We start from the raw sequence: 26,908 nt of genomic DNA, 5'->3' as shown, positions 1-26,908 counted from the left end.
CAGGCCTATGTCACGGGTCTATTCCAAAAACCAACTCTCCCCCCATCCCCACTCAGTGTTGTCACTTCCACCTGGACCACAGGGACTGAGACCTGTGCTAGGGTGTTTCCCAAAGGAAAATGAAGATGTGGTTAGCACAAAGAAAAATGGATTCTGCAAAGGCTAGGACAAGAGGAGGTCAGTGAGGCACCAAAGAGCCTAATTTAAGGAACACTCATTTTCTGGTTCACAAGGATCCATTTTAAGAGTGGATAGAGTGAACCCCGCCTCAAATTTTGTGCCCCTAGGCTCCTCACTCACCTCACCCCAGTCCCGACCCTGGATACTGGGCAAGCAAAAGACAAAATACTCATTATACCCATATTCAAAATTATCTCCCAAAGTGCCTGAAATCCAACCCCCTCATTAGAGATTTATTTCTTTGGATAAGCCAGACATCTCTAGGATCCTTCAGTTTTGTTTTGTTTTTCAAAAACAGCTAGAGGGCAAATCTGGCGTGAAGAGATTCCCATATATGTGCTAATTTAGACTATCATGTCAGTCACCTCCAGAGCCAGCACCCCATGATAATGTGTGACGCACTGTAAGAAGAGGTTTCTGGGAAGAGGGAGGAGTGGTCAAGACCCAAGACTGCAAAGAAAATAAGCCCCAAAGAGGAGAGAAATGACATAGAAAAGGAGACACAAGCTATTAAAGGCATACTTTCATTCAGTCATTAAGTAATAGCTCCAGGCCTACTTCATCAATTGTCCTAAATTCTGCTACATGGAGAGATTGAGACAGCAGGCTGGACCAGGAGGAAGTGGCAGGAAAGACTTAGGGCGTGATAAATGTGGAAATCTCTAAACAGGAATGCTATGGTGTGTGCAACATCTGGGAAGGCTTATCCGGAGTTCTGATGATAAGCTTTCAGGAGAAGGATGAATTCTGCCAACGGCAAAGCCTTGGTCTTCAGGCTGCTGGTATCTTTGAAAGTTTAATTTTCCCTACAGCAGGGGTTTAAGGAAAGACTGGGAGAGTTAGGAATTTTGTGTCCCTCCTAGGACCCAGGGAAAAATCAATCTTTAAACTACAAGATAAATAAGTCGAGTACCTCTTAAGTTTAGTACTAATAAAGACAATTTCTTCTATCCTTCATATTTCAGTAATTTAATCTTCCCTTTCTGGGACTCTAGTTGTCTTTGGCAAAGAAAAGAGCTTACATAACTGAAATATATCTGCCTTTCATAAAAATCAGGTTTAAAATTTTTTTGTCCACCTGAAAATAAGTATAAATAGCAATGATTCTATTATTAGTTGGAGACTGCATTTGGGATATGATTATCCATATGTCAATTCATCATGGATCCAAACACCACCCAGAAACCAGAATGACCTTGTCCACAGACCCAGCAACATGCTGGTGGCAGATATGTTACCCTGGTGTCAATGGTGGGTGCTTAGATGCCAGCAGCCTTGGAATGTGATACCTCACTCCCCTGTTTATAGAGCAGACTTGTGCATAAAATGGCTTCCTTGGGATGTTCCCCCAGGGAAAGAATGTGATGGCTAGAATGTTTGGTGCCCTCCACAACTGTATTTTCATAGTAATTATTTTCTTTATATTCCATTTGACGACTAACAAATCAGCATTACAGTTGTAAGTATCAGGGTCAGTGTGCAAAGAATCAAGTTTCCGTGCTTAAAGCCAGATGCTAGACCAGGGGCAGGTCACTAAAACCGTGCTGATTAACCATGAGGCCTCTAAGGAACACACCAGGAGGCCTTCTTTCCTAGCTGCACACCTTTCTCTCACTCTGTCAGTCTTCAAACTGGGGAAACTGATGCTATAAAATCAATTAATACTTTCTTAAGCTCTCCCTTGCCCAAAGAAACTATCAGATGAACCTCTGACATAGATTTATCAATGAGTGCACTAAATATCGAGTACCTATTATAAGCAAGCACTGTTTTAGGTGTGGTGGAGAATCCCAGGCTGAAAACAATAGGGTGTCAACCCCGGGAGCTTGCAGTCCAGGAGAGGAGATGTAGACACAGTAACTCTCTTATGAGGCAAACCATCCTAACTGCTGTATTGGAAGCATAAACTACCCTGTATGGAGAAAGAAAAGTTGTATTGCAACCAGAGGCTCGGAGAAGACTTCTTGGAAGACATGGGGTGAGAGCTAACACCACAAGATACTCTGCGGAGAGCTGCAATCCAGGCAAAGGAAGGGTTGGCTCCAAAGTGCTGGGAACAGGCCTCCATGTGGCTGAACATCTGGATCTTGACAAGTATGCCATGGAACTTAAGACCAGATGGCTTGGCAAGAGACAGATTAGGAGATTTTAGGTTCTAAACTGCAGAGTTTGAGCGGTGCTTTGCCCCATAGGTTACCATGATTAATTAAATCTTAAACCCCCATAGCTGTAGTTTCTGAGCTCCTCCTATATAGGAAGACATATCAATCCCATTTGCATATATATAATTATGCAATATATATTATTGCATATTATTATGTAATATTATCTAGCTATAGATCAACAATAAGGCATCCACATCATCATCCCTCTTTCTTTCAGCTTCTTTTGAACGACTTAATCTACCTAAATGAAAACCTCCTAATTCAAGATCAAGTTATGAGCCCCATGAGAACCCAAGGCTTCCAGACAGAGGGGAAAGATGTCACCTTTTACTCTGAATTGAGACAAAATGGCAGCAAGAGAAATGCCTCGAAGCCTAGACCAGGTGGTGTTTTCCCAGCTACTCAGAGTTGTCTGGCTCCTTCGGGAGAGGGATCCTCCTCAGCCTCCCTAAATTTCAATCTGCCTGGAATGCAGATTCCACGGGCTCTGGGGAAAACCCTTGAAAACCCCGCAGGCTGATACCAGCAGCAACATCTGCAGCAACGGCCACAGTGGCAGCACAGGAAGTTCTGGTTCTTCCAGTTGCCCGGGATTCCCAGTTTGAACGCTTCCTGGAAACGCTTTCTTCACCGCTTATCTTGCGAAATCTAGCGGGCCCTCCCTCCTCTCTCTGGCCTCTTATACGAGCGAGAGGCGCCACCCGCAGCCCGGAGCTGTGAGCTGACCCCCGGCGCTCCCTGCTGCAGCTGCGCCTGACCGTGGCCGCCTCGCCTCAAAAGCACTTCCTAGCAGGTGGGTCCCTGTAGCCCGCTACTGCCCCGTACTTTTCGCCGCGCGGCTCCCCTCCCTTATCTGCTTCAGCCCACCTCGAGCCCCTACTTCCAGGACCCTACTCTCCAGCCCGAAAGCACCTGGAAGAAGGTGCTGGCAAAGTCCGCTCCGCGCCCCCCTTATCCCCGCGCCCCTCTCCAAGACGGGCCATCCAAGGGTGTCCCGCGATGAGTTAAGCAATTCAGCAAGCATCTATTTTCCTGGAGTTTTATCGCCCATCTCTACCCCAGGGTGCAGAGAAACCCGAAGACTTAGGGTTTATAGTCCTCTATCTTAACTTCTGGATGAGAGCGGTTTTGTGGCGCTCACCAGGAAGGGCGCCTGGAAGAATGTGGCTTTGGCAATCTCCGCAGTCTCAGATCTTCACCAAGAGCTGAAATGTGTGCCGAGATCTGCAACCACTTCCGTCCTTGATCTCGATTTAAACTCCCTCTTTTGTAATTTAGCGATTGCTTTTCCAGAGAAATACTGTTGGAAAAAGTAATTTATTGTGAAGAATAAATAAATCTCTGTTTGCCAGTTTGTCCAGAGGCAGCTAGAAGGTAGTTCCCCTCCCTCCCTGGATGGTAATTTAGGAACTTTTTAAAAAGATGACTGGTGTCATGAAGGGGAGCTGGACGGAGAATAAGGGAGGGAGGTTGGAGAATTCTATTCCTAGTTCTAACTAGAAGCTCACCACCTCAGCCTCATTTTCCACATATGTAAAATAAAAGGCTCTTGGACCAGATGATCGACAGGGTCCAACACTTTACCAAGGTGAAAATCAATGACTAAAGATGCTTGCTGGTTTGAAATATGTAGAAAATCTCATTAATGCAGTAAGTATAACCAAGGAATTACTTTCTTCATACTAATGCAAGTTTCAGTGTTGTAGGGAAACTACCCAGTTTTGGAGTGTCTCTTCCCACACAAGTATCTTAGACTTCTAACACATTTATCATTCAGAGAATACTCTCAGCTTTCAAAACCATTCTTCAGCCTTGCTCTGTGAGAATGTCCTATTCCCTATAAATGGCAGTCATATAAATGTCACTCACATGAAAGAACATTTTTTCTGATTCAGTAGGTGTAATTTTATGAAATGGCACATTTATTTGAAGCAGTAACTTTTTTGAGATATGGCCTTTTGCAAGGCCCCGAGTTTTTCAGAATGCTGTGATTTAGCACAGAATGAAATTCCGCCTGCATGCATTCTACCTGCGTGGCAAACATTGCCAACCCAGAAAACCTATTTATCAGGCTTTGGGGTTGTAAAGTAAATGGTACATGTGTATAGAGAAATTGGGTCAGAGCACTTTCTCCATTGGCAACATTTATGGCTCTGCAGAAGTTCACAGAGCAACTTCATGTTCAGAAACCGATGTGTACAAGACCTGACCCCTAACTCGAAAACAATTTCCAGACTTCTGTCTTGCTTCAGCTTACTAACGGTTGTTAGAAGTAACCAAATAAAAGTTTATAAGCCTGTTAATAAGTTGAAAACCCTGGGCCTTGAGCCTTGTTCTGAACAGTTTTAAGAAAAATAGATTCATTTGTCGTAGAATTTCAAAATTGAAGAAACCCTGGGCACTCTGCATTTCACGATCTCCTGAAGGACCACCCCTACATCATTCCACCACTGTTAATGCCGTTATTAAAAGGACATAGATTCTCCTTTTAAAATCTCCCAAGTAGCTGATTCTGCGGTCACCCTTGGAAACACAGTCCAGTGTTTCGTGATCCTCACCATCTGGTTCTTTTTATAAGTCACTTAGATCTGTCGTCAACTGCTATTTAAAAATCATTTCCTTTTAAAATCTTAAGAAGGCTAAAAAGCTACTGGCAAATAGATGTACATAATCACCCTTCAAACTTAAAGACTTGCTAGGGTACCTTTTTGGTAGTTTCCCCTGAGTTGTCCTCTGAGAAGGAGGCCATTTGCTAAGTCTCTGCACCCACATCTACCTATAATTCTTACTGTTAAGATTCTACATGGGCTACGAATAATGTGGTTTTCTGGGTGGGAGCATTTTTTTGAAGTTACATTTATGCCATAAATAACAGAAATAAGATTTACAAAGACAAGAGCTCTGAAGCCACCTGTTTGTTTCTGTTCTTTGTAAGCCCAAAGAGAATGGGTCATTAGTCAATTATGAAGACTTACTGAGCAGTTCTGCATGATGTGTTAAGCCTACTTGAGACACTTTGAATGACTTTTCAAAATGATTTGAATTAACACTTGTTCTTTTGTTGAGAAGAAATCAGTCCTGGAAGGAACAAAGGCGATAAATAACTAAAGGATAATTAATGCTTAAAACAATGCATGATGAGAAAACTTATTTGGCCTATATACATAAACAGTTTGTTTTTCCAAAACCATTAAGGAAAAGAGAACAAAGGATGCTTGTACTTTATGGAGATCATCTTTCCGAAATATACCACTACAAAAAGAATACACTCTTCTACTAGAAGAACTATTTCCATTCTAACTAGGCAGGACATTGACATCCTAATCCAAATCCTTCCCCACAATGTTCTAGAAGAGTTTATTAAACCATGTGAGAGAGATCTTACCACATTGTACTTTGACAATCACATATTTCTGATAAGTTATTTTGAGAGAAATATGTTTCTTTTAAATGTAGATTGTATGAGCAGTTCTAATGTCAGGCTGAAGCAAAGTTCAATTTTCATCTTAAAAGGAAAAAAGTGTGTGCGAAGGGTAATTTTGAAAAGTTAGGACCTATAATTCTGAATAAAAAGAAACCTAAGAGGTAACAATATAACTACATAGTAGACCTCTTAGAGGGTTATTAGAACCCAAACTAGGTAGTCTCTTTTGCCTCAGTTCCAAATACTGGGGGGGGGGGGGGGGGGGGGGGATGGCATTAACAATAGAGCAGGGGACTCCAGTGAGGTCTTCAGTGGTGACGGCACCAAAGCTGAGGAACATGAGAATATGAAGGGGCAATTAATGGTCCACACTGATTATGCATGTTTCATCTGCACCTGCTCTTTTCACAGGGTGTGGAAACAGCTTTAAGCCCAAGTTAAATAGTGGCTGAGGCAATTTTGCGCAGACTTTAGTAAACTTCCTTGTCCTTTTTCCCAGATTAACTTGTGCCCATTCTTTAACCTGGGACCCACTTTGCGCAATCCCTTGCTTGGGTCCTTATACGCTATATTATAGCAGTTTGAGGATGTGTCTACGTCCTCCCCAAGAGGGAGTACAGCACAGTGCCTGGCACAGAGAGTCTGTTCAAAAAGTCTGTTGCAAACATGAAAGCCTATCAACATGTTGATAACACTGATTTTTATTTTTGGAAGATAAGAACCCTTATGAATGTAGTAGGTTCTGAGCACAGATGCCCCCTGCACTGTACCACTTAAGGTCAAAGTGTCCAGATTTCAAACATTCGCCATTTGGGGAGAAGCATGAGATTGCTTTGTACTGTACAGTCAATATAAAATAAATAGTAGGAATTATTGTAAGTATTTTTTTAAAGGAGGAAGAAATTGCAGGAAACTTGGTGGTTCTTCTCATTAACGTTAATTTTAGTAACCCTATTATGTTGCTATACCGGGTTTCATAAAAAAATGTGTAACTATAATACTTTAGAGTGTAATTCATTTTAAAGAGTTATCTAATAGGATTAAGGCATTTAACTGAGGCCAGGAAAATTGGAATATTGAATTTTTAAAGGTTTTAATTAGTTTAACTTAAGTAAAACATGTTAGCCCTTCTTTAATACTTGAAAGCATGGTATAAGATACAAAGCCTAGTGAACAGTTCACAAGAATTAAGTTGTATCAAATCATTCTTATACAAAAAAAAATTTATCATACTTCCAGTTATTTCTTCTCCATTACCCAAGTACTAAAATGATTTCTTCATCCTATTCAATTGCCCTGACTTGGGTGGTATCAGAAAGGGGAGGATGTTGAGGAGAAAGCAGTTAGCAGCTTGGCAAATGGTTTGATTCAGTTGATAATGAAAGCGTATCAATTGCCTCTGGTTTTCCTAGACTAAGATCCCAAATTGTGCATTCTTGAAGCATATCTGAAAAATGGAAAGATACGTGTTTGGGGATAGCAGTACACAAAGAGGCTCCTGTCTCTATCTCCCCCAGGAAAGCAGGAACTACTTTCCCATTTCCACGGTCACATGCAATTCTTGGGAATGGGGGGAGGGGGGGAGGTGTGGGAAAGGTAGGGAAAGAGCCAATGGGGTGCTGGTAAATGGCTTTCTGAGAAGAAAAAAAAAAAAAGTCCTGATTGATCACATTTGCTGATTTCCATGGCATGAAGATTCCCACCGTGCCTAATGTCAAGCTCTTACCTGGCAAGCCAGATACCACTGAAAAGAGCTGACATTGAAAACCGAGGAATTTAAAAGAAGGAGCTGTCTCATTAAAAAATATTTATCAACTAGCACTGCTCTCAAGTTTGTATATCAGAGTATAACACAGGGAGGAAGGGGAGCAGTTCAAGAGCACTTTGTCCCCTGGGGTAAGACACAGAGCAGCTACAAGGCCAGACCCGGCCCCAAAGCTCAAGCTGATCAGTCCTGGCAAACATTAGAGGCACTCTGGCCACAGCGGAGTCCTTGCCTCTGAGAGCTAGCTTAGAAAGAGAAGAAAATGGTACCCAAAAGATGAAGGAGACTATATTCCTAAGAATGTGTGAATCTCCCCTGCCCCCAGGAGATTTATTTTTTAAATGGTAAGAAGATAGACAATATGAAGCAGAATTGAGTTTCTTTTTTTTTTTAATTTTTTTTTTAATGTTTATTTTTGAGACAGAGAGAGACAGAGCATGAACAGGAGAGGGGCAGAGAGAGAGGGAGACACAGAATCAGAAGCAGGCTCCAGGCTCTGAGCCATCAGCCCAGAGCCCGACGCAGGGCTCGAACTCACGGAGCGCGAGATCGGGACCTGAGCGGAAGTTAGACGCTTAACCGACTGAGCCATCCAGGCGCCCCGAAGCAGAATTGAGTTTCATCAGCAGGGACTTAGGAGTGGGATCAGATCCACAGCAACACTCCTCTACCCCCAAACTAAGTTGGCAGTTATCAATATTTAGATAATTCCTCGTGGCCTCAATGTGAAGATAAATGACTATTCATAGGGAATTTACTTAAACAAAGTTCATTCAGAATTGAAATGATCAAATCACTTGCCAAATATCCCTGACCACCGTAGTCTTAGAAAAAGCAAACCCCACTAATTGACACTAAATATTAAGTGGGTTGTCGCGATCACCAAATTATCCAATAAGCAAACCCCCATGTAGCGTGTACAAGCCAAATGCCACCTAATCAGCAAGATAGAGTTATTTTTCTGATGGTGGCAAGTCCAGTTCTGTCCTGATGCTGAATGTGTGGTAAACTACAGATTTGTAAGAAGTTGTTCAGCATTTAGAAGGTAAATAGAGGTCAAGGCAAATTAACTCAGACGTGACTAAATTCCTGACCTTGTTGTCATGAGCCCCAGGCTTTAATCAAATAAATTAACCAACCTAGTCAGTGGCTAATGAACCTACATGATAAAATTCTTGGCCAGGGAATCTTGACAGATGTGGCTGAGATCCAAATGTGAAAACATGTATTAGTAAGGTTTTTGGTTGAACGAGAATTTCATGGAGAACTTAAGTTAAAAATAAATAATTTTTTCTTTTAAAGTACAATTAAAATAGATACTAGAGATCTGCATTTCCTTGCTGTCTTGGTAATTCATTGGGTGGCAGTGAAATGTTACTAACAGAATCATTATAGCTGCAGCACAGGCCATAGCTGGTTCTCATTATTAGCAAATCCCTATAGAACATTAACGTGAAGGTTATATAGTTATGTTCTTGTGACTTGATCAAACTGTACAGGTTAAGACTCCTGTTTCCTTTTGTATTATTCTGTTGGCCAGCGTAAAAGCTAATCATCCGTAAACTTGGTTGCTATGAGATAAATAATATTTTCTCACAAAACAATTGAAATAATTTATCAGTTTTTCAGCAACCAACCTACAGTGGTTTTTAATTGGATTAAATGCATTAAATGCTAGATATCTTTTTGTCTGTGGCTATTACTAACAGAGGTACTTCTAACTACAAGGCTAAAATAAATGCACTGTTTTATTTTCAAATAACATGTGCAACTGAAGACTGAATGTCAAAAAAAAACCAATTAATTAGAAAAATCCATTGATTATAGACATGTTACATTTTTCATAAACTGCAGTCAGAAGTCTTTTTAAGCCAAGGTCTTCTGATTTTGCTGCAATAATATATACCTGTCAGTAAAATAATACATGCTTAAATGTGAATATGCTTGCTTTCTCTGAAGAACCTTGAGTTCACTAAATACAGAAAGAGCTCAGTGAAAAAATTGGAGGAGTTCATGTGTTAGTGGAAGGTTTAAAAATTTTTTTAAGTATGTTTTGCTTTCCATTTGTCCCTGGGATATATTAAAACAAATGCTCTAATCACAAGAAGACTGGCACCATTGCACAAATCCCTGCTGCCCCTCTGCCTTGTGATGAAAGGAGATACTTGATTGATGGGCTTCAGCTCATTACAAATATGTTGTCAAGTCATGTAGGGCTTTCAGGTTGAAATTCAGAAGGAATAATAAAACAGAAGGAGGGACTTAAAAAAAAAATCCCTGTTTACAGGCATCAAATTAAAATGAAAAATCGTGTCACATCTTACAGAGTTTAAAAATGTTATTTGTATTCTAACTCTTTGGAAGGGGCCAAGCAAGATCCCTGGGTTTGTGTGCTACAACACCAGGGGCAGTGTATGTGTCCATTGGGGATAATACCTGCCAAAAGAATTCAAAATCTTGGATTGAACAATCGTTTCAGAATTCAAAGCTGAATTATTAAGTGGGGAAAGGTGGAGAATATCTTTAATAATGGTTTTGTCCAAATGATAAACGAGATAGTGTATGGCACCATTTGAGAGTTACTATTCAAATTCAGGAGCACTGTAGTAGATCTGTGAGGGGATTTGATCCAACAAACTTTGTGGCTCATGGAGAACAACCTGTCAAGGTTTCCTTGAGATAGGAACAAAGCAAAACCCTATCTGGCTGTCTAATACCAAACCCTGAGTCTGACTTCCTCGAGTTTCCTCTTTGTGGGTCCTGCACACTCATTCCTGCCTCTGGTTTTCATAAAAATAGGAATTCTAGGCTCTCAGACTCAGCCAATGAGTATGTGGTGGGAAAGTTGAAAACCAGGTGAAATGTTCCTGCAAACCCTTATAACCTCATCAACACCCTACTTTCTCTCTGCCTTTCCCTTCCCTATCATCTCTCTCCAAAAAAGATAGACTTATCTTTTTTTCATTTGCAGTGGTTTTCAGCCATGGTTCTCCTTAGAATTGATTGCTTGTTTGGGTTGGGTTTTTGTGTTGTTGTTTGTTAATACAGATGTCTGGGCTCTATCTCAGACCAATTGATTCAGAATCTCAGGGGGTGGTGCCCTAGCATTTAATAGCTACCTCGCTGATTTTAATGTATGACCAGGAAGAGAACCACTGTAGCAGACCATTAACTGAAAGCTAACAGGTAATGGTTTGCATTCTTGGCTCAAGTAGAATCATCAAGGGGAGGTGTTTTTGAAAAAGAAAATGCCCAGACTCTACCCCAGACCAGTTGACTGAGACTCTCCAAGAGTTTGATCATCAGTATGTTACAAAAGTTCTCTATGTGATCCTAATGTATACCAAGGTTGAGAACCACTACTTTCTAGTGGTTCTTGTGTATGGGTGTTTGCATTTTATAAACCTTAGTGATTCTAAGAATTCACCTTGATGGTTGAACAAAACTCTGGAAAGAGTGCCAGGAAGACATCTGTTTGTCTATACTACCACCATGGCCCCTCTCCCTGCATTCCTGTCCAAACCAAATTCAATAAATGGGTCCTTCTTTGCCTACTTATGGTTTTATCATGGTTCCCAGCACACTTTCTATTACCCAAAATTGTGTGTTGTGATGATGATAGAGCTTTGTCTTTATAGTCCTTTTCATGATTACCTCCAAACCTTTTTCAGTGAAACATTTTTTTCTTGCATTTTTAGTTTGTATAAATATATAAAACTGGGTAAACTAAAAAACAAGTAAGCCTTCTAATATTGTGTGTTAATATAAGATTGGATCTTTATATCAAAGAATTTACCTTAATTTGTATTTTCTATAGATTTATCAGAATAGAAGATGTAAGAGGATTCATGAAGGCTAATTTTTCCTTTCAGGGCTCTCTGCACCTGAGAGAGAGGGGAAGATTTTCTTTCCTCTTCCCATTTTTAAAATGGTCTTATATTCATAAGTATTTACATATTTTCCTCTTCATTCTGTGAAAACATTAGGGGAAAGAAATGGCCCATTTTCCAAAAGCAAGGCGACAAAGTGCCCACCTTTTAGAATGGGCATGCTTTGGGTTGTTGATCCCTGTTCTTCTTACTAAAAGGAATGCAGAACAGGATCTATTCCAGGGCACAGAGAGGGGAGAAAGATCAATTTGCCTCTGGCTGCTGATACACAAGGGACTTCAAAATTTTATTTTGATGTGTTCTCCAAATGAGGTCTATGCATATACAGAAATATACTGCTTAGGATAAAAAGAAGTCTATTTTACAAGTTTAGATTTGTATCTACTTATCAGATAACTGCACACTGCTATTATACTTTAATATGAATTAATATTGTAATACAGCCCATGATTATCTCCTAAACAAAACAAATAGATTATGTTTTATTCTCAGAAAATGTCAAAAATCATTGATTTGTTAAGTATAAGCATTTAAAATATACAATTTTTATAGCTATGGATAAGATATTACAAAAACTTATATTGAAAGGCAAAGGAACTAGAATATCTAAAACAGTTCTGAAAATTAAAAAAAATGAAGTGGGAAGAATGAGTCTACCTAATTTTAAGTCATCAAAACTTCATAGAATTGGCAGAATGTAGAAACATAGATCAATGGAACAGAATAGAAAACCCAGAAATAGAGCCATGCATGTGCAGGCAAACGATTTTTGACAAAGGTACAAAAGCAATTCAATGAAAGAAGAATAGTCTTTTAAAAACTGATAGGGAAGTGATTATATATTCATAGACAAGAAAAATTATTTAAACCTCAGACTTTGTACAAAGATTAACTCAAAATGGATAATGGATTTATATGTAAAATATAAAACTACCAAGCTTTGAGGAGAAAATATTCAAGACCAAGAGCTAGGTGAAGAATTCCCAGACATGACATGAAAAGTACAATCCACAAAAGGAAAAGGCAATATATTAAATTTAATCAAAATTAAAAACCTCTGCTCTGCAAATGACCCATCAGAATAAAAAAACAAGCTACAGAGTGGGAGGAAATATTTGAAGACCACCTATCTGACCAAGGACTCATATCTAGAATATATAAAAATTCAACAGTTAAAAAAAACAAAAATCCATTTAAAAAATGGATGACTTTTCAAAAACAGGACATATAGTAGCAAATAAGCAAATGAAGAAGTCCATACGATGGACCAGTAGTCAGCCATAAAAAGGAACAAACTGATACATGCACCAACTTGGATGGATCTCAAGGGCATTATGTGAAAGGGAAGGGGGAGGGGGGATGCCAGCATGAAAAAGTTACATTTTATGTGATTTGTTTAAATATTTCATTCTAAAATGACAAAATGATAGAATTAGAGAACAGCCTGGTGATTTCCAGGGGTTAAGAGAGCAGAGAGGGGAGTAGAGCTAGAACAGTTCTGTATCCTAATGGCGCCAGTGGATACATGAAGTTACCTATGGGATAAAATGACAGAGAACCGTACACACACATTCTACCAATATCAGTTTCCCAGTTTTGATATTGTACTACAGTTATGGAAAATGTAACCCCTGGAAGAAATGAAGGATCCCCAGGAACTTCTCTTACTATCTTTACAACTTCCTGTGAATCTATAGGTATTTCAATAAAAATATTCTTTTGTTAATAGCATTGATTTGTTAAGCATAAACATTTAAAACATGCAATTTTTGTTATCTTGTTGAGACATTTCCATGTTTTTTAAAAGCCAGAATGCTCTTAAATTGGAAGTGGCCGGGCCCTCTCTCATCTCTGACCTCTAGGAGGTGATAGAAATAAAACACACAAGCCAGACAAGCCCTAACTTCCTCAAGAGAAGCCTAGTTGGAATACCCCAGAAGAAGGCTGTCTCAGGTTCCCCATGCCTGGGCTGGGATCTGCAGACAGAGGGAGATGACGGGCAAGACTCTACATGACCCACACCTAGTCCCGCTCTGTGCCTTACACGCACGCACATGAGTGCACCCATGCGCAGGCACACAAGCTTCTCTGGTGGCTGCTACCATGGCCCTTCCAAGTCATCTTCCACCTTTGCATCTGTGCTGTTGGTTACCAATCTCTTAATCTATATGAACGCCCAGTGGGGTCACTTTACCTGTCTTGGCCTTCATCTCAAGGAGCCTCTGAATGATTTTCCAATCCAGGGAGTATTCTTGTGTTTCCTGTGACAGAACTGAGGTGTGTAAAGAGCAGAAGGAAAAAGAAATCACTATGTCATGTTTTAACTATCTTAACTCTACTTTCCCTTAATACCTCTGCTTCCTGTGTAACACATTTCTTATTTTCTTTGTTCCTTCCATCCTACATTTGAAAGTAAAATAGGATTAGGAAACTTTTTAAGTGGCATAAGAAATCTTACTACCTCCAGAAACCCACGTTTACACACGGGAGCTATTTTGAGTTACAAATGGTAAGAAATGGGCGTAACTTCCTTTTTTATATAATACCTTCTCTAAAACGAACCCTCAACTTGATCTCCCTTGTGGTTTCAATTATGCCTACATCTCCTTTTTATGAACTCCTGTCATTGGAATTTTTTCCAAGAGTTCAGAATTAAATTCTTCCAAAGAATTAATAACTTTATTTTTCACATGTTTTTTCATCATCCCAGTTATGGTAACCTGAGATCTGATCTTTTTTTCTTTTTCCATGAAAACAAACAATAACCAAACTGTTGTATTATCCTGGATTGATTGGCAAGCAGAGGCTGTGACAAAGGTATGCATGCAGAATTTATTAGGGAAGTGATTCCAAGGAGCGGGAGTGAAGAGCAAGGGGCATAAACTAGGAACATGAGAAAGATGGCAGGAGAGAGCCTTAATTTGGCCACTGCTAAGGAGGAGTGGTGCTGTATTCTGCTGTGGCTTTCTGAGGAGCCTTATAAAACGTGTCAGAGCTGCGTGCCAGAAGATGAAAGGGTCAGCATTTATCCAGGGGGCCACGTCCTCCATTGGGCTATGGTGGCCCCATGAGTCATATGTGTCTGAATGCTAAGCAGGTACAGGTATCAGAGAAACCTCAGGACAAGAATGAAGAGGGTCCCCAAACTGGGTCCCCAAAGCGAGCCTCTGATAGGCAGTGGAAGTTCAGCAGAGCTCCATTACTGCCCAATAACTAAAAGTAGAACCAGGAAGATTTGAAGAGGAGCTCAAGATGTGGCCAACACAATTATCAACCTTATAACTTCTGTAACTTGATAAGGAGTAACTAATTGCCCTATTTCTTTCTAAATCAATCAGTGATATTTTAATACCTCCTTACCATCTTTGTACCTCCAATTTGCCCAGTAATATCTCTGAAGGTTTAAGACTGAAAATATTTTTTTTAAGGTTATTTTCAGAGAGACAAAGCACGAGCAGGGGAGGGGCAGAGAGAGAGAGAGAGAGAGAGAGAGGGGGGGGGGGTGGGAGAGTCCCAAGCAAGCTCTGCAGGGTCAGTGCAGAGCCCAGTGTGGATTTCGAACTCGTGACCTGAGCCAAAATCAAGAACCGGACGCTTAACCAACTGAGCCATCCAGGTGTCCCAAGAGTGAAAATAATTTTAATGTTTGGTGTAACAACCCAAGTGTGTTACACTAGATTGTTAAGCTGCACTTTAAGAGTAAAATATTAAAATAAAATATGAAAGAATTACAAATGAGAGAAATTCACACTTGAACTGTTTATATATCTATGTTTTGATAAATTCATATGCCCTAAAGCCATTTCACACAGGATTTTTAAGAAATAAGTGAGGAAAGCAGAAACTTCTTGAGAATTATTGAATGCTATTCCAGATAAATTGTATATATTTCCAATAATCCGTTACAGAAGCAAAATTAACCCTTACTTTATAGAATTTATATAAAGGTTTCATTAATTAGGTAACTAATAGATTGGTTAATTAGAAAATTACTAAATTACTTGAATAACCTATTAATATTAGATAAGTTATTGAGCATTTTCTATATCTCAAGAACTATATTAAGATACACTAGTTCATCGAATCCTCACACTGTCTCCAAAGTAGGTACTATCAATCTCTCATTTTAAAGATGATGAAAGAGAGACACCAAGAGTTTAAGTAACTTACCCAAGCTGAGAGCGGTAGTAAAAATTGGAGCAAAGAAAGAGGCATTTAGGTAGCTTAGTTGGTTAAGTGTTTGACTCTTGATCTCATCTCAGGTCTTGATCTCAGGGTCTTTTTTTCTTTTTTTAATGTTTATTTATGTATTTATTTTTGAGAGGAGAAAGTGCAAGCAGGGGAGGGACAGAGAGAAAGGGAGACAGAGAATCCCAAGCAGGCTCCGTGCTGTCAGCTTAGTGCCTGATGTGGGGCTCAAACTCACGAAACAATGAGATCATGACTTGAGCTGAAATCAAGAGGCGGATGCTTAACCAACTGAGCCACCCAGCTGCCCTGATCTCAGGGTCTTAATCTCATGATCATGAGTTCAAGCCCTATGTTTAAGCTTCACTAAAAAAAAAAAAAAAAGTTGGAGCAAAACAATAGTGCTGTTTAGCTGATATGTTCATTTTTTTTTTAAGTTTATGACAGGTTAGAATAAATTAAGGTAGTGGCCAAACTGCCAAAATTGAGTCTGGAATCACTCTCACTTTGCAATGATTAAGATGATCCAAGTAAGAATATATCAATAAAGATACCATCCATCTCATTAACAGTTGCTGGTAACTTTATCAAATCTGTATTTTGCTTGCAAAGGTTCATCCAAATATAAGAGATAGAAAATAATGTTAGGATAAAAGACTGGATGAAAAGTGAGGGGACAGCTATCTGACCTTTGAACACACTCACAGTCTGACAGTAACTAAGGCATCATTTACCAGTTTGAGGGGTTGAGTTGTAAGAACAAGGTGTTAACTGATTAGCAATTAACCAATATAATATAAATTGCTAACCTAGTTTACATTTGTAGATGCTACTAAAAATTTTTCAAAGGCACAGCTACGTTCCCATCTGAGAGGCCCTATATCATCTTCAGGTGCTTCCCTACATGCGGTCACACCCGTCTCTGATAAAGTTCAGGGTATCAGTCACCAGCTGGTTTTAAAAATGATTCAGTTGCTATGATTAATTCAGTTATTCAAAGAGTTCCTGTGGAAGCACAGGAGAGTCTTGTATGTCCTGTCCTTTTCTTCCATGACTTGTGACTACCTCCAAAGCTCTAACTGGTCTGCTTGTGATACAGGTACACATTTTTAGATAAGCTCAGGTAAGAGTATAGGTGTTCTCCACAGGCTAAATGGAAAGGGCAAATTTCTGAAATCCCATTAAAAAGGTACAAGCTTCATATATCCTACAATCAGCATGAAAGCCACCCTGTAGAAATTAAATAGTGACTACATCTGGTTTAAAATTCCACAGCAAATTCACTGAGTGTTACTTTAAACCCATTTGGATTAAAGAAGCAATGTCTTTACAACATCCTCCCCAACTTCTCTCCTTCTCCCTTATTCTTCCCCGTGCTTATATCATAGTCATTCAACTTCCTCTTCATTATGTGCCCCACACTGTGCCTGGCACACAGAGCAAACAGCTACTTCTAACACCTACAATGCACCTTTCTAATATCATTCAACAAATTGTAGCAGGAAGTGTCTAGTCCATCATAATCAATGCTCTTGTTAGCACTGAGGATACGTTACTAAACAAAAGAGACAGATAGACAGACAGACAGACAGAAAGAAAGAAAGAAAGGGTGAGAGGGAGGGAGGGAAAGAAAGAAAGAAAGAAAGAAAGAAAGAAAGAAAGAAAGAAAGAAAGAAAGAAGAAAAAGAAAGAAAGAAAGAAAGAAAGAAAGAAAGAAAGAAAGAAAGAAAGAAAGAAAAAGAGGAAGAAAGAAGGAAGGAGAAAGAAAGGAAAGAAAGAAAAAGAAAGAGGAAGAAGGAAGGAGAAAGAAAAAGAGGAAGAAAGAAGGAAGGAGAAAGAAAGGAAAGAAAGAAAAAGAAAGAGGAAGAAGGAAGGAGAAAGAAAGGAAAAGGTCAATTGAAAATTTAAACTAAATAATAAATATTATTTAAAATAAATAATAGGGGTGCCTGGGTGGCTTAGTCAGCTGAGGGTCTGACTCTTGGGTCTGGCTTAGGTCATAATCTCAGGGGCATGGGTTTGAGCCCCACATCGAGCTCTGTGCTGAGCATGGTGCCTGCTTGAGATTCTCTTTCTCTCTTAAAAATAATTAATTAATTTTGGGAAAAATTCAGTACTAAAAGAAAAAAAATATTCTAATAAAACAACCAAGTTTATTTTATTACATTGGAGAAATTTGAGGACTTTTATTTGATTTGTTTTTAATTTAAATTTCACAAACTTCCAAAAAGTAACTCACATGGTTTACAACAGTATCCAACTTTAGTTTCAACTTGCATTTCTTTTATTTTGGGTAAGATTAAGATTTTTTTGTTTCACTACATTAAAAAGTCTTTCATATCACCTTAGGATAAACAGTCAACTTATATCCTTTGCCTAATTTTCTAAAGGACAATTTTTTAAAAATATTTATTTATTTTTGAGAGACAGAGAGCATAAGCAGGGGAGGAGCAGACACACACACACACACACACACACACACACACACACACACACACCGAATCTGAAGCATGTTCCAGGCTCCGAGCTGTCTGCACAGAGCCCGATGTGGGACTCGAACTCATGACCTCATGAGATCATGACCTGAGCCGAAGTTGGATGCTTAACTAATTGAGCCACCCAGGCTTTCCAGAAATTATTTTTTTTTATTTGTAGGAGTTAAAAATATTTTTTCCAGTTTGTTGATCTTCTTACTTTGTTTATAGTGGTTTCTGCTTTGCGGGTATTATTTATTTTTATGTAATCACATTTATTCCCTTATTCTTTAATGGTTTCAGGAATTTATAGGAAAAGAGCCTTTCCCCTCTAAAGTTATAAAAGAAATCTCAATGTTTCCATCTAGTTCTATTATGGTTCTACTTAGATAGATAGATAGATAGATAGATAGATAGAGACAGATAATTTAAGTGTTTAATTTTTCTTCATCTAGTTCTTGTACCTGTCTTGTTATCTTGTTAAGTTTATTCCTAAATATTTTCTCTATTTTGTTGCAACTGTAAATAGGACCCTTTCTTCTATTAAATCTTGAACTTATTTTTTAATAAATGAAAAATATTGATATTAATTGGCTTCCTGAACAAGACGCTGGATTGATTTTATTACAGTACTTTTTCAGTTGACTTTCTCAAGTTTCCCAAAATTAAAGTTTGATCATCCACAACTTCTTTTGACTTTCTATATCTCAAATCTTTTACTCTGGTCTAGTTGTGTTAGCTAGAATTTCCAAACAATAATAACTAAAGTGGTCAAAGCAGATACGTTTCTCTGGCTTATGACTTTATTGGGAGTGTTTCTGGTCATTTTTTTTTTTTTGTAATTCTCTTTAAGTATAATACTAATTGATTTTAGGTTGAGGGAGATATTTTGTATGTTAAAGAAATATCTCTCTGTTCCTTTTTGACTATGAATCAAAAATAAATGTCAAATTTTAACATATGTCCACTTAGCATACATAAATTTGACTGTATTTTTCTCCTTAAATCTTCTAATATATTAAGTTATATTAGTAGAGTTCCTAATATTGAATTTAAAGAACTAATCTTTATATTTATTCCTAGAATAATCCCCATTTGATCAATGCACACTTTCTCTTGCCAAGCTACTGGATTCCGTTTGCTAATGTTTTATTTAGGATTTTTGTATCATAAAACATAAGTAAATTGGTCTACAATTTCCTTACTAGTGCATTCTTTGCTAGATTTTGCTCTGAGAACTCTAGGAACTGTTAAATGTTAGGTAAATGCAGTTATCATTGTAACACAGGTCCATGCTTTAAAGCATCCACCAATAAGTGTCTTGGTTCTTCACTACATCTCTTTATCCAACAGAAGTTTTTCACTAATGACTTTGTTAAATGAGACATATGTGAGCATATACATGAAAATTTTTACTCTTTCCAAATTATGTGGGAATTACGCTTGAGATAATTCATGAGAAGATGAGAGCAACCTCAGATGATCACTGTTTCCTGGATATGATTCTCATTAACTTTTCCAGGTTGAGCATTCATATTTTGTTGACTATTTCTGTTATTATATTTCAGTTATGGAAAAAACTTCTACAGATGCATTTCCTTTTACTATGAATTCTTCAGAAAAGCAAGAGACTGTATGTATTTTTGGAACTGGAGATTTTGGAAGATCACTGGCACTTAAAATGCTCCAGTGTGGTTATTCTATTGTTTTTGGAAGTAGAAACCCCCAGAAGTCCAGTCTGCTGCCCAACGGTGCAGAGGTCTTGAGCTATTCAGAAGCGGCCCGGAAATCAGACATCATAATCATAGCAGTCCACAGAGAGCATTATGGTTTTCTCACAGAACTAACTGAGGTGCTCAAAGGGAAAACATTGGTCGACATCAGCAATAACCTCAAGATCAATCAGTATCCAGAATCTAATGCCGAGTACCTTGCTCAGCTGGTGCCAGGTGCTCACGTAGTAAAAGCATTTAACACCATCTCAGCCTGGGCTCTCCAGTCTGGAGCACTGGATGCAAATCGACAGGTAATATTAAATGATTACTTTATACTCAATCTTTAAAAAAGTAAATGTTTGAATGTCCACTTTCCTCAAAGATGCCAAAATATAATTACAAAACAAAATACCCACTAAACATTTCAGTTTGCTAATATGTGCCATGGATAATTTTCTTGGGCTTAATCAAGTTGTCAATTGTTGTGATTTATTTCCCACTGTCAGCACCCTCAGCTTTGAGTTTGATTGAAGCCAATGGTGTCAGTCTCCAGAGGCCTCCTATAAATACTAAAAAGTAACACAGTTAAATTGTTGATGGATATCCTTTCCATTCCCATCACACTGTATGAAACTGATTCCATTTATTCAATGAGATTAAAAGTAATCCCAAAGTGATATAGTACCCACAAATACAGAAGAAAAATCAAACCATCACCCTGGGAGAACCAAGTCCTATTGTGTCAGTGTGATATACTTAAAACCACTCTCAATTTCAACCCTGGTACTTAACTATCCAGCACGCATGTGCAAGTTGAAAACATGTTGCTTCTATATCCTTGTTTGAAAAGCAGTTCACTACTACACGTCCTTGCTCTGCACAGTGCTTACATAGACTTTCAAAGTAATTATTAAAGAAAGAATAAGTACAAAATAAATTATTCTTAACCCAGGTGTTCGTCTGTGGAAATGACAGCAAAGCCAAGCAAAGAGTAATGGATATTGTTCGTACTCTTGGACTTACTCCACTGGATCAAGGATCTCTCATGGCAGCCAAAGAAATTGAAAACTACCCCCTGCAACTGTTTCCAATGTGGAAGTTCCCCTTCTATTTGTCTGCCTTTCTGTGTGTCTTCTTCTTTTTCTACTGTGTTATAAGAGATGTAATCTACCCCTATGTTAATGGCGGGAAAGATAGAACATTTCGCATGGCTATTTCCATTCCAAATCGTGTCTTCCCAATAGCAGCACTTACACTGCTTGCCTTGGTTTACCTCCCGGGTGTTATTGCTGCCATTCTGCAACTGTACCGAGGTACAAAATACCGCCGATTCCCAGACTGGCTTGACCATTGGATGCTTTGCAGAAAGCAGCTTGGCTTGGTGGCACTGGGATTTGCCTCCCTTCACGTCCTCTACACACTAGTGATTCCTATTCGATATTATGTACGATGGACAATTAAAAACAGAACCATTACCCAGGTAAATCTCTACTCATTTGTATTCTCCAGTTCCTTAAAGCAAAGGGAAATCTTGCTACATCATATTCCACTTCACAATTATAGAAAATCACTCTTTTAACCATCTTTTTTTTTTTTTCTTTAATGTTTATTTATTTATGTTGAGAGAGGGGGCAGGAGCAGAGAGAGAGTGAGACAAAGAATCCCAAGCAGGCTCTGCACTGTCAACACAGGACCTGACACAGGGCCGGAACTCACGAACCATGAGAACATGACCTGAGCTGAAATCAAGAGTCAGATAGTTAACCGACTGAGCCACCCAGGTTCCCCAAACCATCTTTATTTTTTTTTTTAATGTAGACTATAGTTCCTGTTTGGGGTTTTCTTTGTTTTGGTTTGGTTTGGGGTTTTTCTGAGTTTGGGTTTTAGGGTTTTGTTTTGTTTTGGTTTTTTTTAATGAATTTGGTTGAGATCCCATAAAACTAGTGAGAATGAAAGTTAGATTCCCAGGTTCGCTTGGGTGCAGATGTGTACTTGCAGGATTCACTGGGATACCGGCAAACTGGCAGATTTGGGGGCTCAGGAAACCTAATAACACTTACTTGAATTCCTTAGGGAAGGAGAGCAGTCAAGAAATGTAAACCAATGAGTTTTTAAGCTTCTCTTGTTGTGCATGCTACTTCCTTTTGGAAGTCAAAACCAAACATCTTATAAAAGTAAGGGGACTGTTCAAACCTCTGTCACAGGAAGGTAAACAAATTCACAAAAGGGTGCTTATACCTCCACTAATGTTTGACTTGCAGAAAGCCATCCTCAAAAACTAGAAAATTAAACAATTTTGAGCAAATGTCAAATACTATTTTCTGCATAGTGAACAATTCAGAGAGAATCAGCTCAGAGAGTCATAAAGCAATCCCAGAGGAAGTGCTATCTATCCGTTCTAGTTTGGAAGTAATTGGTTTTGATCAATCTTACTGAAGTCTCAAAGTTTCTTAGTCAATAACTCATTGATGGTACTTCTGTGGATTTCTCTACATTATTTCTCAAATACACAGGAGATTCTTAGGTAACAGTCCCATTTAAAGGGCCTGGATTTTCTCAGTCTGTGGTATGGGCAGACTTGATGCTATATTATGACATAATAAACATGAAAGAACCCAAACGTTGTGTGTGTGAATAATCAGCATATAAAGCAGATGAACAGAATCCAGATATAATCATTTGAGAACATCAAGTTTTGCTTGAGGAACAAGAAGCCATATGGTAAAGAAGGTTTAAGTAAATGTTTACTTTGTTTTAGAATTTATAGGGTCAATTAAAACCTTCTACACAATTCCTAGAGTCAACTATATAATAAAGTCCCAGCAGAACCAATTACTTTTTCTACCAAGAAATATCATTTCCAAGTACATATTTCTCTATAGTTATTTTCAAGTGACTATTAAGAAATACATACGATTTGTCCTGAGCAAATATAGTATGCAGAGGTATTTTTCACTGCCCTTAAAAGTCTGGGCAGTTTGTAAAAAAAAAATGTAATTTTTAAAAATTGATAATAATTTTTCTTAGGCAACAGCAAAGAGAGAAGATCCATTTAGCACCTCTACTGCCTGGCTTAGTGATTCATACGTAGCTTTGGGAATCCTTGGATTTTTCCTGTTTGTACTCTTGGGAATCACTTCCTTGCCATCCGTTAGCAACACGGTCAACTGGAGAGAGTTCCGATTTGTCCAGGTAATGACTTCAAGATATAATCTACTTTATATTGCAAAATAAGTCTGGCTTTACAAATATTTTCATTTTTCTCTCATACAATGTACAGATTTTCATTATGCTCCTTCATTTCCACCGCAGTGTCACAAAAATAGCAAGTGAAACACGTTCAAGTCCAAAAATGCTAAACTCTGGTACCAAAAGGCATTGCATAATAGTTTCATTTCCTAGCTGGGCATCACATGCCAAGACTGCTGACTACTCCTAGAGCCACAGGTGTGAGTATAGAGTGAAGAGCACCAATAACTATTAAACTTTGTGTGTAGGGATATGCTAGGCACAAGGTGAAGAGAAACCCAAAGACAAAATTTCTACTTCTGATATCTGCCTTCTAATAAGAACATATTGATACAAAAAAGGCATATATTAAACTCAACTTTAAAACCACCAAAGCAAGGTTTGTTAGACTGTCATACCAGACTCAGTGCGGGTCTATACAAGGAAGAATTGGTTTTGCCCACATACCAACCACCAGACACCTCACTAAAAGCAGTTAGTTACTATTCTTATAGACCAGTAGTCCTCAAAGTGTGCTACCTAGAACCTCAGCATCACCTGGGATCTTATTAGAGACACAAGTCCCCAGGCTCCACGCAGACCAAATGGATCAGAAACTCTAGAGGTGTGGCCCAGCAATGTGTTTTAACAAGCCTTCCGAATTATTCTGATGCATGCTCATTGTGAATCAGTATAATAGAAAAGACCATTAGTAACTGGAATTGGATTTGAATTTTATAAAACTATTTGAATTTCTGAAAGTCTTGCAGTTTCTCCCAGAGAACAAATGCAGTCAACATTTTCTCATGCTAACACCTTTAGTCAAGGCTATTAAGACAGAAATAAACATTGAGCTTTAGAATTTAGGCCAAAACAAACAAACAAAAGTAAAGTTTGCTAATTGTTCTTTACTGCAATAGAAATTAGCTAGCATCTGCTTTTAGTCTGTAACATAAACTAATGTGGTGCTTCTTAAGGACATACTGTCCTAGCATCTCTGGCCTCCAGAAAAGTTGATCAAGGAAAGAGTTCACCACTGGGGAAGAAGCCACAGTATATTACTTATTCTAACTCAAAATAGTTTACTTCTGGAAAACTTTCCCATCTAGCCAGGTTAAGATGAAACCACCACTTAATCCCTTCACCTATTTCGCCCATCCCAGGAATGAAAAGTACAGGGAATATAGTCAATAATATTGTAATAACATAGTATGGTAACAGCTGGTGCTACACTTGTCATGGTTAGCAGTACAAAACATATGCAATTGTCAAATCGATACGTTGTACACCTGAAACTAATGTGACATTGTATGCCAACTATACTTCAAGAATAAATTTTTTTTAAAAAAGGATGAAACCACCATATCATTTATAAGCAGAGTATTTTTTAAATGAAATATTTATCAACCTGAAGGAGGGTTAATGTTTTCTCCAGTACTTAGCAGAGTGTTCTAAATATTACAGACGTCAAAGGTTTGTGGTTGGTAATAAATATCCTGCATTGGCTTAGAGTGTTTCATTTTAAAATATAAATATAGTGCTAATGTACATATTCTTTTCTTGCTTATCCAGTCCAAACTGGGTTATTTGACCCTGATCTTATGTACAGCCCACACCATGGTGTATGGTGGCAAGAGATTCCTCAGTCCTTCGAGTCTCATATGGTACCTTCCTTCAGCCTACGTGATAGCACTCATCATTCCCTGCATCGTGCTGGTGATCAAGTTCGTCCTTGTCCTGCCATGTATAGACAAGACCCTTACACGGATCCGCCAGGGCTGGGAGAGGAATGCGAAACCGACATTGAATGGAGAAAGATATTTAAAGCAAAGTTCAGTCCACCTGGACTCTGAACTGTAGTAGTGTATATTTAGAGAAGACTACGTAATGGGAACAGTTAAGAAGCCATTTTTCTCCCACCATGACCTGAAGTTTGTTAACAGAGAAGGAACTGTTGCCTGACTTTAAGAACTTGACAGATAGGAATAGAACACCAGTAAATCTCAGGTTAGTGATGAATCTGTGTAGGCCCCTGCCTCTCTTTTTCCCAGAGGCAGCAGGGCTGAGGTCATGGTTATCTTTGTGGTTTCACACTAAAAAGTTGTTTTGTCATGGGCAACGTGCATGTGCATGACCTAATGTCTTGCAAAATCCAGAGGAAGTACAGCAACTTCCTTCTCTGGGTCAAGGGGCTGAGTGGAATGAAAAAGAAAACAGTATGATGGTGGCCACTGATAAAGGCTTTCTGAGGTATGTCTGAAAAGGAGGACCAATGAAGTGAAAGGAATGAGAATTTTTCTTATTGTTCTTTGTAAGTGAAAGTGGTCAAAAATATTGCCATAGTGAATTCTGTAGTTAAATGTGCTCTTTGATTTTGCTTTTGCCAACATGGATGTGTACTGTGGAGAACCATTTTATAACACAACAAATAATTTCACAATTGATTGGAAGTAACCATGGGTTGGATATATGCAAGTCTATTACTGTTGTCGTAAGATCCTTCCTTTACAAGGAATAAGTACAGGGAAGATTGAGTTACAATTGAGAGATATCCACTTGGATTTTCTCAGTGTACAACAAGCAAGGAAGGGTTGATAAAACCCTTGCACGAAAAGTTCACATAAACCAGAATTTTAGACAGCAAGCTACATAAATTTTGTAAAGCTGCACTATACTAGGTATGTATGATTTAGATATTGTGGTATGCTTTGTGAATACTATATTCCAAATATTGGTCAATACTAATCATCTATGAAATGGATTTCTAGTATAAAAAAAAGTGTCTTCTCTAATTCTCAAGGCTTATTATAATTTTAAGCAGTGACATTAAATGAATAATGAAAGTATAATTTTGACAAATGCATAGATGAGAGAGAATTATGTAAAATCTTAGGGTAGGGAGGCATGAACAGTAGCTGAAATATAAGACTTGGTTCTTTCTCAAATCTTTGTTGTAATGCAGATGGTTTGCTCTATTTTTCCTGTGCTGATAATACCATTTCCAAGATGACTTTCCACAGGATTAGCCTTCCTGGCTCATGCATGAAGCTGAAAGGGGCCTTAGGCACCCACTTCCCACAAAATGAAATAACCCAAAGGCTTTGGGTTTGACATTTTTCTGCCTACTCCATAAAGGCCACCTATTTTTCTTTCTGTTTTAACTTTTATTATCATATATTCTACATGATGCAAAATGATTAAAATATATTAAAATATCACCCACCATCCAAGAGATTTTTCTATGAAACTTTTTGAAAATAGTTTCATCTATACTGTATATTCAACTTCACATCCTCCCTTTTTCACTTAATATATCAGTGGTTTTGTTCTCTTACTTACATGGTATATGTATATTATTAATGGCTGCATTAATATTACATCAAATGGGCACTTATTTAACCAATGCGCTAATTAAACACGTAGGTTATATCTGTTTTTTACTAAAACAAATAACATTTCAGAATATCTTAGCACTTATAACTTTTTTCCATACTTTAAATTATTTCCTTGGAATACTTGCCAAGAATTGGGATTACGAAATTAAATAACTTTTTTAATGCTTATTTATTTTTGAGAGAGAGAGAGACAGAGTGTGAGTAGGATAGGGCAGAGAGAGAGACAGAGACAGAATCCTAAGCAGGCTCCAGGCTCTGAGCTGTCAGCACAGAGCACAGTGCAGGGCTGGAACCCACAAACCACTAGATCATGACCTGAGCTGAAGTCAGACACTTAACTAACTAAGCCACCCAAGAGCCCCAGATTTTGTTTTTTGTATCAGTTTGTGTTCCCTGAGAAGGCACACAGAATGCATGCTCCATTAATTTATCTTTGATTCACTCAAGCAAGGTTACAAGAAACCTGGAAAACTGTGAGCAGAGC

General features: G+C 38.4%; 1 protein-coding gene across 2 annotated transcripts; it reads left to right on the top strand.

Moving 5' to 3' along the window:
- The first annotated feature begins 3,036 nt into the window (after window positions 1–3,036).
- On the top strand, window positions 3,037–25,365 carry STEAP4 (STEAP4 metalloreductase). 2 transcript variants are annotated; one of them, XM_007076737.2, is made up of 5 exons: window positions 3,037–3,138; window positions 19,655–20,112; window positions 20,754–21,281; window positions 22,829–22,993; window positions 24,602–25,365. In XM_007076737.2, the coding sequence occupies exons 2-5, from the start codon at window positions 19,657–19,659 to the stop codon at window positions 24,887–24,889; spliced, it is 1,437 nt and encodes a 478-aa protein (XP_007076799.1). In that variant the 5' UTR covers window positions 3,037–3,138; window positions 19,655–19,656; the 3' UTR covers window positions 24,890–25,365. The 2 variants fall into 2 exon arrangements, with proteins under 2 accessions (XP_007076799.1, XP_042821769.1); XM_042965835.1 differs by lacking the exon at window positions 20,754–21,281.
- Window positions 25,366–26,908: the final 1,543 nt, after the last annotated feature.

Source organism: Panthera tigris, chromosome A2, assembly GCF_018350195.1.
Source record: "Panthera tigris isolate Pti1 chromosome A2, P.tigris_Pti1_mat1.1, whole genome shotgun sequence".
Classification (NCBI taxonomy): domain Eukaryota; kingdom Metazoa; phylum Chordata; class Mammalia; order Carnivora; family Felidae; genus Panthera; species Panthera tigris.
Note: the sequence above shows the minus strand (reverse complement) of the source record. Positions and strands in the feature narration are given on the sequence as shown.